This window comes from Meles meles, chromosome X, assembly GCF_922984935.1.
Source record: "Meles meles chromosome X, mMelMel3.1 paternal haplotype, whole genome shotgun sequence".
Lineage (NCBI taxonomy): Eukaryota > Metazoa > Chordata > Mammalia > Carnivora > Mustelidae > Meles > Meles meles.
In genome coordinates this window covers 115,988,562-116,001,650 of record NC_060087.1, presented here as the reverse complement: position 1 = coordinate 116,001,650, position 13,089 = coordinate 115,988,562, and the positions used below count along the sequence as shown (strand labels likewise).

Genomic DNA, 13,089 nt, shown 5'->3' with positions numbered 1-13,089 from the left:
CTCTCTAAGAAACCAGTCCATCTTTCAGGACAAGACACTTGCCCGGGGATGGGAGGGCAACAGTGCGGTTCTCCGTGACTGGGCAGCAAGAGTCCTGAGGATGTTTTCACTTGCTCCCCTGCAGGGAAGAGGCCCGGTCCCCGAGTTGTGGGCGGGCAGCTGGAGGGAGAGAGAGGGGGCGGGTACAGGTCTGGAGACGCTGGCACCACCTCTGTCAGCACAAGCGTGGCCTCAGACGTTGCACTTAGAACACTCGGGTGTTTGTGGACATGAGCATCGCCAGGTCTGTGCATTGTAGCCTCGTCACCGTTTCCCTCTGGCACTGACCGGGGACCTGGGACAGCTTACTCAGTGCCCGCCAGCCTCAGTCCCTCCATCTGTACCCAGGGCATCGTGCTAGTCCCCACCTGCTGGCTCTGGGCGAGCGCCACGTGACCTGCCACGTGCGGGAGGCTTGGAACAGCACTGGGACATAGTGTCATGAACGTGATCAGTGTCCTTGGTTACTGGTGCAGACCGCGTGGCTGGTCGCCTGCCCAGGGGCAGTGTGTTGTTGTCATGAGAAGGCCCCCTGACATGCCATCGCAGGACGAGGGTCAGGCCGATGTGGGCGGAAGTACAGGCATGTTGAGTGGAGAAGAAAGAAGGGTTGTGGATTGGCGGCCTGTGGAGGCGAGGCTCTAGCTGAGACACCGATGGCTGAAGGTGACCGAGGGTGACTCGGGGCCCCATGGACTTTCAGAGTTATTTGCCAAAGTTGTTGATATTGCTCCCCATTTCTTTTGCAGCCTACCTATATTCTGCAACACAAGACAACCCATATTGGGGGCACCTGGGTGGCTCAGTGGGTTAAGCCTCTGCCTTCGGCTCATGTCATGATCTTAGACTCCTGGGATCGAGCCCTGCATCGGGCTCTCTGCTCAGCGGGGAGCCTGCTCTCCCCCTCTCTCTGTCTGCCTCTCTGCCTACTTGTGATCTCTCTCTCTCTCTCTGTGTGTGTCAAATAAATAAATAAAATCTTAAAAAAAAAAAAAGACGACCCATATTGGACTGGGATTGGAATTTCAGGCCACCAGATGTATAGGACTTCATTTAAGGGATGAGGTTCTTAGCCTTGTGCCCATGGATTTTAAAGCCAAGCTGTCCGGTAGACCCTTCTACAATGTTATCTGTAGAGCACTGGAAATGTGGCTAGTTCGAATGAGAAACTGAATGTGCGGTTTCAATGGATTTAAACCGAAACAGCCCCGTGGAGCCTGTGGCTACCGTATTGGGTAGTGGAGCTCTAGAGGGTCCGTGTATGGTTGAGAACATTTTGTGAATTTTTGGAAAATGGATGCAGAATTCGATGTGTCTGTGTGTTTTTCTAGAAACTGATTCCATGGCCTTCATTAGATTCTCAGACTCACCAACAAAGATTAAGGTCTGCTGCTCTAGGGCGTGGTGGAAAGTGGGCAAGTTCAGGGAGCCGAGGATGGCCACTGGTAACCACTGCTGTTCCCCCTTTCTCGTTTTGTCCTGTCCTCAGCTGTGGGTGGCCCCTCACGATGAACCCCTGTGCTGTTTACTTCTTCGTCACAGGCTGGGACCGTTAGCCCGAACCCCACTGGTATCACACTCAAACTCTCATACATTCAGTTGTTTTAAATAGTGCCAAAAAACCTATTTTCAAAGCCATTTGGAGCCCGCCTCATTTCCATGCTCCGTAAAACTTCACCCATCGCCTGCAAACCACAGATGAGTCGAGTACTGGGCTGTATAAATGTCCCCAAACTGTTGCTTCTCTTTGGCCCGTCTGACCGGGGGACTCCCCACCAAGCTGCTGAGTGACATTACCCAGACACAAACATTTACTCTCTCATTTCCCCTCCTTCCCTGAAAATGCCCTTGCTCTGTTCCCCATTTAGGGGGTGGTACCCATGCCTCTGCCTCTGGAAGGTTTCTTGCGGGGAGGAATTTCCCCTCCCAGACAGCCCCGTCCTTGTACGGCCCAAATAAAGCTTGTTACTGCCTCTCATGGTCCTGCGTATCCCTCGATCACCGCCCTACCCCAGTTCCTGAATTCACTACAAGTCCTTACAAGACAGAGACAGATGGAGCAGATGTGGTAGTAGGAGATACTACTTTGGAAGCCGGTAGTTGGTGTGATGCCAAGAAGGGGTCGCGAAGCAAAGAATGTAGGCAGCCTCCTCCTGAAAGCGACAAGGAAATGGAGCCTCGCCGGAAGCCACCAGAAGGATTGTCACCCTCTAACAACTTACGTTTAAATTTCTCACCTCCAGAAGGCTAAGAGAAAAAAAGAGTTTTTATTTTAAGCCACTAAATTTGTGATAATTTGTTACAGAAAAAATAGGAAACTAACATACCTTGTATATAAGCATACCTATAAATATTTCTACATCTACCCGTCTGTGTCTGTTAAGATAAATATGACTTCGTACCAGTGTCTCCGGCTCTGATCCAGTACCACGTGGATCATTCTAGCCTTCCCTTCCTGCTTATCTATAACTGTGCTCACCTACAGTGGCTCCCAGCATTCAGCACCCATAAACTTCGTTTGTTCAACCAGTGTACATGTAAGGCGGTTTCTGACATGTTCAGCGATAGCCCTGTGAGAATTCATCACCCTGAAGACAGTGTTTTGCCTTTAGCTTAGACCCCCCTACTTTTATCTTTTATTCATCCCCCAACTTTTTTTAAAGATTTTATTTATTGATATATATATGTATATATATGTGTGTGTGTGTGTGTGTGTGTATATATATATATATATATATATATATAATCCCAGGACCCTGAGATCATGACCTGAGCTGAAGGCAGAGGCTTTAACCCACTGAGCCACCCAGGCGCCCCTCATCCCCCAACTTTTAAGCTCTGAAATATTTTAAGATTTTATTTGTCAGAGAGAGAAAGAGAGCACAAGCAGGGAAAGTGGCAGGCAGAGGGAGAAGGAGAAAGCAGGCTTCCTGCTGAGCAAGGAACCTGATGTGGGACTCCATCCCAGGACTCTGGGATCCTGATCTGAGCTGAAGGTAGATGCTTAACCGATTGAGCCATCCAGGTGTCCCAGGTTTTAAAATATTTTAAACCATATGGAAAATTTGCTTTCCTAGTGCAAAATTTCTTGCAAAATTTGCAAGCTTAATGCTATGGATGCAATTTCTCTCCCTGTTCTGCTTGTTCCTTCTGGGTCTCAGTCCCCTTCCCCTGAAGAACTCCCCCAGAGGATGCTTGGCAAGGTTTTTTTTTTTAAGATTTTATTTATTTGACAGACAGAGATCACAAGTAGGCAGAGAGGCAGGCAGAGAGAGAAAGGGAAGCAGGCTTCCTGCTGAGCAGAGAGCCTGATGTGGGGCTTGATCCCAGGACCCTGGGATCATGACCTGAGCCAACGGCAGAGGCTTTAACCCACTGAGCCATCCAGGCACCCTGCTTGGTTGGGTTTTAGACCTGCTTGACCCTCACTCTACCTGGTTGCCTCACCCAAGCCCCTGTCCTTCCCAGATCTGGCTAACTCCTCCCCTGGTGACTTTGTGGCTCCTGTCACATCCCTCTTCAACCTCCAGCGTCTCCCTGGAGCTTGTCCCCGGGTATACACACCTGCATGATTGTATGCAGTGGCATGGAGAGACAAGGCTACGTGCTGACAGGCTTGGAAAGGAAAGGGAGAATATCAGGACAGGGAGCGCCAGGGTGGCTCAGTCAGTTAAACATCTGCCTTCAGCTCAGGTCATGATCCTGGAGTCCTGGGATCGAGCGCTACCCCCAAGTTATTGGGCCCCCTGCTCTGTGGGGAGTCAGCTTCTCCCTCTCCCTCCGCCCCTCCCCCTTGCTCTTGCTCTCTTTCTCTCAAATAAATAAATAAAATACTTTTAAAAAGAAGGGTGTTTGGAGATTTCAGTACTGATGGACATTGTGCATTACCCACTGAACGACGGCACAGTGTAGAGTTCCCCAGACATCTTGGTCAAGGGAGTGCTTTGCTCGCAGAACACTTACTCATCTCATAGATCTAGTACACCCCGGAAGACTTTGGGAACTATGGCTCTATACTTGAAACTTGTGATCAATGCATCTGGGCCCAGGACACAGATGGGAGGTGATAGGAAACCCTAACGGATGGGCAGTGAGACGCTAAAGAGACTGTCCCCTCTTACATCGGCTTTGAGTGCCCCGGGGTGGTTATGGACTGAATCCCTTCTTGGGTTTTGTCTCACAGGGTCATGCACCATTGAAGGAAAGTTCTTTCCAAGCTCCCTGAACCTGTCTTACTGTAAACAGGGATTTTACTGGATCTCTTTCAAAGGGGACAACTCTACTAAAGTTAATTCAGAGGGCGAGCAGCTGGGATCCTCCGGGTCCCTAGGGGTCCCCAGTCATTTCCATGATGCCCCCAAAACTGCAGCCGGAAGTTGTGATAGCTCTAAGGCATTTTGCCAGTAGTAGATGACAGGTGGGATTGGTGACAGAACGACAGCAAGAAATGGTGGGGCCAGGCACTGAAAAACCTAGTCTGAACCACAACAGAGATCCACAGTTGGACTCCCGCCAAGCTAAAGAAGGCCCCTGTGGCAACCAGTGGCCGTGCTGGCAATGAACTGGACTCACCACCCAGAGGTGCATTTCTGAGAACCCCTGGGGCAGGAGGCACACATGATGGGGATGTCATGTTGGGTGTGGTCATGGGTGAACCTGGTGGGGAGGAGAAGCCTAAGGGGTGGCCCATTCCTAAACACAGAGAGGGTAACAATGGGGATATTTATTTATTTTAAAGATTTAATTTATTTATTTGTCAGAGAGAGAGAGTGAGTGCACAAGCAGGGGGAGCAGCAGAGGGAGAGGGACTCTCTGCTGAGCAAGGAGCCCAACATGGGACTCCATCCCAGGACCCTGAGATCATGACCTGAGCCGAAGGCACACGCTCAACTGACTGAGCCACCCAGGTGTCCCGGATATTTATTTTTTATTATTTTTTTTATTTTTTATGATTTTATTTCTTTATTTGACAGAGATCACAAGCAGGCAGAGAGGCAGGTGGAGAGGTTGGGGGGGAAGCAGACTCCCTGCTGAGCAGAGAGCCCGATGTGGGACTCCATCCCAGGATGCTGGGATCATGACCTGAGCAATGGGGATATTTATAAATTCGGTTCCAGCTGCCATGGGAGACCCGGAGGGGAGGTGCATTGCTCTCTGCACGCTGAGGAACCCCTCCCGCAGGACAGGAGACGCTGCAGCTGGGGCCCCTCTTGACTGGACGCAAGAACACAGCTGCTCACGCCCACAGCCCCAGATCCTCATGAAATCCCAGGGAGAGCCCCATGCCTCACTGCCCCCGGGGTGGGGGCGCACCTTCAGGCAGAAGAGATGGCCACAGTCTTGCTCTCCCTTCCCGTGGCGGGAGATCGTAATGTCTACAGTGCGAATGTTCTTTAGACATCTGTAAACTTCTCTGAAAACTTTCTGGGACTGGGGCTCCCAAAATCAGATCGAATTATATAAGTTTATAATTACGAAGCCTCTTAACAGATTGAGCCAGCCAGATGACCTGATCATGTATTAAACATTTAACCAGTTAGGGACTCCTGGGTGGCTCAGTCACTTAAGTGTCCAAATCTTGATTTTGGCTCAGGTCAAGATCAAGGTTATCTCTCTCTTCTTCTGCCACTCTGTACTGCTTCCCCCGCCCCCCACTCATTCATGCTCTCTAATATAAATAAATGAATCTTTAAAAAACAAAAATGAGCAGGGGCACCTGGGTGGCTCAGTGGGTTAAAGCCTCTGCTTTCGGCTCAGGTCATGATCCCAGGGTCCTGGGATCGAGTCCCACATCGGGCTCTCTGCTCAGCAGGGAGCCTGCTTCCCTCCTCTCTCTTTCTGCCTGCCTCTCTGTCTAATTGTTATCTCTCTTTGTCAAATAAATAAATAAAATCTTTAAAAAAAACGAGCATATGATCAGCCCTAGAGAAGAAATATTAATTATACTTATTAATTATACTTCACTGAAAATTTTACACAGTGGATAGAATATTGACATATTTAAGGAGCGGACAACGCCAAAAAGATTCTGACACTGACTTAGTGTATTTTGATTCCTGCCCTTCAAAGCCAGCTCCCGCCTCAACACCCACAAAGCTGCTGAATAGTCACCCATGACTCTCGGCCTGAGAACGTTTGCTCACTCATGGAGCATGCTGGATATGACACAAGGCCATCAGAAGGGCCAGAGATTTACTGCCCCTGGAAGCAGCTAGTCCTTCATTAATAACGGTTGGGTATTTCACAGCTACACCCTCCAGGGACCAAACCCCAATGATCTCGTTTCTTGACCCCTCCAAATATCCCAGCCAAATCCACTCTGCGGGGCCCCTTCTTCTCTGTTCCCCATCATCAACCCCAGGGTCAACCTTGCGACTTTTCTGACCACTATCCAGTAACAGAACATCTTCAGTGAGCTTAGTATGCCACAAGGTCAGTGTCCTGTCCAAGGTAATAACCACAACTCTAATCTATTTTCGGCGTCTGTGCCTCTCCCTTCCCCCAGCTCTGGCTGGCCCCGGGCTGAAGCCTTGGGTAGGAAAGGGGAACAAGGTGTGGTGTGGCTTGGTCCTCCCGCTGAGACTCAGCCCGAACCTGCCTCCCTCCCCTTTTGCAACCCTTTGTCCTGGAGGGTCTGTTCAGCCTGGGAAGGAACAAGAGGTCAGGGTCATGACAGGTCTCCTTTATCTGGATGGATTTTAACCCCTGTTTAAATCTGACTTTTTCTTCCTTGGTGGGGTCTTTCAAGGCAATTTGGAGACCTCATCTCTGAGTCTCCATACCCTGCATTTCCCTGATATATGACCTCCACGTAGAGAGCTGTCCCCAACCCTCCCAGTCACTCCCCCACTTTTTTTTAAAGATTTTATTGATTTATTCCAGAGAGACAGCCAGAGAGAGCACAAGCAGGGGGAGGAGCAGAGAGAAGGGGAGAAGCAGGCCCCCTGCTGAGCAGGGAGCCCACAGCGGGGCTCTATCCCAGGACCCTAGGATCACAAACCTGAGCCACCCATGAACCCCACAGTCACTCCCTTTTTACTTTTTATTCTTTTAAAGATTTTATTTATTCACTCACAAGAGACACAGAGAGAGAGAGGCAGAGGCAGAAGGAGAAGCAGGCTCCCCACAGAGCAGGGAGCCCGATGCGGGACTCAGATCCCAGGACGCTGGGGACCATAACCGGAGCTGAAGGCAGACACTTAACTGACTGAGCCCCCCAGGTGCCCCAGTCACTCCCTTTTAAAATGTATTTGTGATTCTGACTTCTTCCCACTGTCTCCCTCAAGCTTGGAGGGAGAGCAATGGAGGCATCCCAGCGGCCTCCTTGAAGAGCCATCCCCCTCAGTAAATGTGAGGTGTAAGGCATTTTCCACTCAGAAACTCCACAGTTTTTCCATCCTCTCCCAAGAGGGCCTCTCTCAATTCCAAACCCCCAGACGCTGCCATGTCAGTAAACCTTCTCTAAGGGGGGAACTGCCAGCCTTGCCCTGTCTGCGGTCTCTGGGTAGCACGACGGGGAGTCACAAGGACAGAAAGCACATGAACAAATCACACCGCAAACCACAAGAAGGGACCACGTAACTTCAGTTTTAATGGTGCCCTCAGGGGAAGGATTTGTTGATCCACATCATTTTCTTGGATTTTTCACAATCCCCAAGGATCGTGGGTGAGTAGGTCACGTGGCTTTTTGGCAAAGGCCACTTCCACCCTGGTGTTTTCTGTGTCAGCGTCCATAGCCATTCCCTCAGATTCTCGTCATTTCTGTGCCTCCCCAGCTGCCTCCCCAGTAAAAAGCTCAGCACATTTTGAGAGGCCGTGGGTTTTAGGTATTCGTCTGCCTTCTTCCTGATGCTCGGCGTGGGCGTGCCGGGACCCACTTCAGAATGTCCTTCCTCCATACCTGTCTGACGGGGCAGATGGCTCCAGGAAGAAGCACAACCGGAAAAAACCTGTAAAAGTGGATGGGATCTAGAATTAGTTATAGGAAAAATAACAAGTGCCCCGGAAGTCCCTCTGAACTTCCATCTACTTGCACATTCGTGTGCATGTGTACACACACACCTAACACACACACACACACACACACCGACTTAGTCATAGGATACCGCCTTGAGGTGATATCTGCCCTGAAATGCCAGCTTTATCATTTATTTGAACCCCACAGATATAATGAAGATACTTCTAGAATCTCTATTTTGTTCCATGGACATGTTTATCAATTCCTGTTTCTATTGCTAATCCTACAGAGTATGTTTTAATAGATAATATGATTACTGATAGATAATAGATAGATATTTAATAGATATTGGGATGATCCCTCCCATTTTCTCTTCAGCCTAATTGTATAACCCAGTCACCTAGTTCCAAATACACATTTAAAACTGTGTTGTGATATCTGACTGGAATTGCACTGAAGTCATAGATTTAGAGGAGACTTGATATCATTTCAAAGATTAGTCTTCCTTCCCCTGCCAAAAAAAAATAATTTATTATTTTAGTGTCCAAACATGCAGTACATAAAAGGTTCATGTATATTTTCCATAGGTTTCTTTCAAAGAATTATATTTGTAGGTGTTTCACAATGCTTGTGACTAATGAGAATCAGACATTTTATTTCTATTTTATTTCCTAGAAGAAGTGCATGCAAAATGTACTTTTTATGTGTTTAACTTGTATCAACTGACCTTTCCTGATCTACTTCCTGGGCGATGGCTTTGGTTTTTCTAAGAAGGAAATCCCTTTAGAGAAAGGCAGTTTTGCTTCTTTCTTTTGGTAATATAATGCTGAGCACTAATAATAGTTTTTAATCCCTTTGTGATGTCTTTTAGACCCTGAACATCGCATCTGAGTGTCTTGACATGATTCTACAGGGGGTGGGAGGAAAGCCAGGGGAGGGGTGAGTGGGTCTTCCCTGCCTCTCAAAAAAAAGGAGTGTGTGACCCGACTTTCACTGACCTCAACTGCTTCAAGTGTCACGTGAATGAGGATAATAAATGTCCCTCCTCTGGCACCCCTTACCCACTCACTGTTTTCAGCCCTGAACCAGAAGTAACCCAGGTGGTAACCGCCAGTGTTCAGATCTGGCATGTGGCCTCGGGTTCTGAGATCCATTGTGAGTCACCACACCACCTCTGGGGCTTAGCCAATGAGACCTCGAGGAAGAAGTAGAAGACAAGGAGAGAAGAATTTTTCCTCTCACTCCTCTCCCGACCTCTCTTCTGGACGGACTGTCGTCTCTGACGGTCGCCTACAGAAACCTCAGTGGTCTGTGAGGTAAGCCATCCATTTGTAATATGGTTTGGGGCGAGTGCCACACTAACCCACCCAATGAATCCCAGCCCTATTGGGTAGAAGGGGGAGGTTACAGGACTACCATTTGTTCAAACTGGCATGGAGTCGGGACTGCAGAGAAGTGGGTAGGAGCATGGGCTCTAGAACCGGGGCTTTCTAACTTCCTTCCTCATCTCTTTTCAGGATTTCTCTGTTGCGTTCCTTTCGTGAAGGCATCTGCGGTGTCGACGGGTCATGGATAAAGAAAAGTCTGAAGTCCAGCCCAGCACATCCACACCCAGCGATGAGAAGAAGACGAGTGGCCGCCGCTCAAGACAAAACAAGCCAACGAAAAATGTGCTGCACTTCCTGCTGGAAAGGCAGGTGGGCAGGCACAGGAGCGATGTGGATCTGTCCACATGGCTGTGGATGCTGACCTGAGCCACCGGGGTGGGGGAGGTGGCTGGCCCTTGCTAAAAGAAGCAAAAAACTGGGGTCTTGCCTGCTTATGCCTATTCACAATTTTTGAAAACGCAAAACAAAAAAACAAAATTGATTTAAACTGACATCCACCTCCCTTGTTTCAGCTATTACAATAAAAACTGTTTTCACCCCTTTCGGTTTGATATGCTTTTATTGCTCAAAGGGCGTTTTTTGCTTAGTTACCCTTAGTTACACTTAGTTACGCTTAGTTACGCTAGGGATTCCATGCCTGGTAACGCGGAATGCAGGGGCTCTCCCGCCTGGGAGGTGGTGAGATGGCGCGGGGCAGGTCCCATCTCGTCCACCTTTAACCAGAAACAAGAGCCGGGGAACGGTGATGCAGAAGTGAGTCCCTCCGGAACCAAGACTCCTGTCCCTAGGCCTGGCTGTGACCCCTGGGAAACCTAGTTGCTACCCTGCAAATAGTTTGAAGAACGGGCCACGAGTGGGGTGGGAAGTTTGGGGTACTGGTTTTGATTTTGTTATTCCGCCGCTCATGGGAATATCATTTTAGACACTATAGCATTGTGCCTTTGTTGGTTTTATTTCATATTAAAAAAAAAATCAGGGGCGCCTGGGTGGCTCAGTGGGTTGAGCCGCGGCCTTCAGCTCAGGTCATGGTCTCAGGGTCCTGGGATTGAGCCCTGCGTCGGGCTCTCTGCTCAGAGGGGAGCCTGCTTCCCCCTCTTTCTCTGCCTGCCTCCCTGCCTGCTTGCGACCTCTCTCTGTAAAATAAATAATAAAATCTAAGAAAAAAAAAAAAAACAAAAAAACAAAAAAACAAAACTCAGAGCACACAGCATTTTAATATGGGAACGTCACACCTTCAGGGCCTCCTGAAGGAAAGGGCTCTTCTCGCTGTCCCCCGGGGGGCCCCCTCGTTGGGGTGGGGTAAAGCCGGGTGGGCGGCAGCTGGCAGCGGAGAATGTGCGGGGCTGAGTGAGGACGAGGGCCTGCAGAAGCCGGCCGTGGTGCGCCGTGGGGACGCGGCCGGCCCCCGGGGGATGGGAGGGGGCGACGACCTGGGCACCTGAGCGAGGGTGGAGCTGTGGGAGCAGCGCAGCCCTGGGCTCGCCTGTCCCGGGAGGCGGCGGGTGGGGGGGGGGGGGAACGACGATTCCAGTCCCTGTGCCCCCTGCCGGGTGGGCACAGTCCTCCGCCACCCCCACCCACGCCTGCCCGCACCTCGGGGCGCCCGCTCCTCCCTGTCCCTCCGGCCGGCGGCTAAGCGCAACCGCTGCAGCCCTCCACGTCCAGTCACCTCCTCCCCGGGCCTGTGCCCCGTGCCCTCGCCGTCTGACTTGGCCTCCGGGGTGGGGCGGGAGGGGCGGCTTCGCGCACCCGCTGCCGCGCGGCTCGCAACAAAGGTAGACGCGACTGGTCGGGCCGCTTGGGACGAGTCCCACAGCCGCCACCTCGAGCGATGGGAAGCGCGGCTCGGAGGACCGTGGCCATGGACCTTTTGGTGCCAGGCGGCGTGGGCGCACAGCTGTGCGCACAGGTCCCCGACCCGGAGCAGCGGGTGGCACTCGGGACGCCCCAGAGCAGCTGGCACCGCCTACCGCGCATCTCCCTGGGGCGCCTGACCCTGGGCGGAGGCCGGTCCCAGGCAGCAACACAGCGGGGCACCTCCGACCGCAAAACCGTTGAGGGCCGTGTTCATGCGACAGAGGTGGTGGGGCGGAGGTGGGGGTGAGGGGTTGGAGGTTGGAGAGGCCTCGGCACAGAGACTCCACCAAGTGCCTATCGATGGATCATCGATCGTACTGGAAGCACGTCCCCCCACCACAAAGTTACGGGGTGGGGGGAATGCATTTCAGTGTCCCATGTGCAGGGCTCCATTTGTATCTCCGGAAGTCAGAAGCACAAATAAGACATTCAATAGGGCAGCGGCTGGCAGAGACAGAGAGGAGAGGGAGACAGGAAGAGGGAAAGGAAAAGGAAATTGGCCCCAGAAGTCAATCCTGGGCGCCGCCGGCACAGCACTGGCCACGTCCACACCCATCCTCCTTAAGAGCCTTCTGCCTTCTGGTTCGTCTAGGGGCTCAGACCCTCTTCTCAGAGGAATCCTTCCCGTGGGGCTTGACAGCATCCCTGCAGAACCAGCACCCAAGGTCCAGGGAAGAGGCTCCTTCACTCCCAAAGGCTCTGGAAAAGGGGACCCAAGGCCCACCCTTCCTCCGACTTCTCGATTTCTCGAGTGAGGAAAGGAACAGGAACAAGAAGTGAAAATGTAAGGAGGAAGGGGGGGGGCACCTCTCTTTCTCGACTTTCAGTTGGCTGCCCGCCTCTCCTTCTTTCTCTTCCAAGTCTGAGCCAGCTGGAAGGAAAGGGGAGGAAGGGGCTCCCTCCTGTGTAGGGATCTGTGCTCTGAAGGCCACCAGAACCCGTGTAGCGGAAGGGTAAATGGACGCTGCTGGTGCGTTCCATATACATTTTAATTGTAAGGACTCATTCTAAAGAAAACATACATTTGGGGACGCCTGGGTGGCTCAGCCTGGGTAAGCGTCTGACTTTTGGTTTCACCTTGGGCCAAGATCTCCGGGTTTTGAGATCGAGCCCCCTTTGGGCTTAGCGCTGGGCACACAGCGGGCTTAAGATTCCCTCTCTCCCTTGCCGCTTTCCCCCACCTGCCACGTGCTCGGGAGTTCTCTCAATCAATACTTTTTTTTTTAAGATTTTATTTATTTCTTTGACAGAGAGAGACACAGGGAGAGAGGGAACACAAGCAGGGGGAGTGGGAGAGAGAGACGCAGGCTTCCCACCGAGCAGGAAGCCCGAAGCGGGGCTCGATCCCAGGACCCCGGGATCATGACCTGAGTTGAAGGCAGCTGCTTAATGACTGAGCCACCCAGGTGCCCCAATCAACAATTTTTTTGAAAAAGAAATACACGTGTCTAAGAACAAAAGTTCGGGGGCCCATGGGTGGCTCAATTGGTTAACTTCCAACTGGTCTGACTTCAGCTTCATCTTGATCCCAGCGTCTTGGGCTGGAGCCCCATGAGGGGCTCCCTGTCCCACCGGAGCTTGCTTCTCCCTCTCCCTGCTGCTCCTTTTGCTTGTGCTCTCTCTCTCTTTCTCTTTCTCTGACAAATACATAATTTTTTAAAAGTTCTAATAGCGGGGTGCCTGGGTGGCTCAGTGGGTTAAAGCCTCTGCCTTCGGCTCAGGTCATGATCTCAGGGTCCTGGGATGGAGCTTCACATCTGGCTCTCTGCTCAGCAAGGAGCCTGCTTCCCCCTCTCTCTCTCTGCCTGTTTCCCAGGCTCTCTCTGCCTGCTGCTCTGCCTACTTGTG

General features: G+C 51.3%; 1 protein-coding gene across 1 annotated transcript; it reads left to right on the top strand.

Moving 5' to 3' along the window:
- Positions 1 to 9,564: 9,564 nt before the first annotated feature.
- LOC123934759 (embryonic testis differentiation protein homolog B-like) lies at positions 9,565 to 9,750 on the top strand. Its single transcript, XM_045994833.1, has one exon. The coding sequence runs from the start codon at positions 9,565 to 9,567 to the stop codon at positions 9,748 to 9,750; it is 186 nt and encodes a 61-aa protein (XP_045850789.1).
- Positions 9,751 to 13,089: the final 3,339 nt, after the last annotated feature.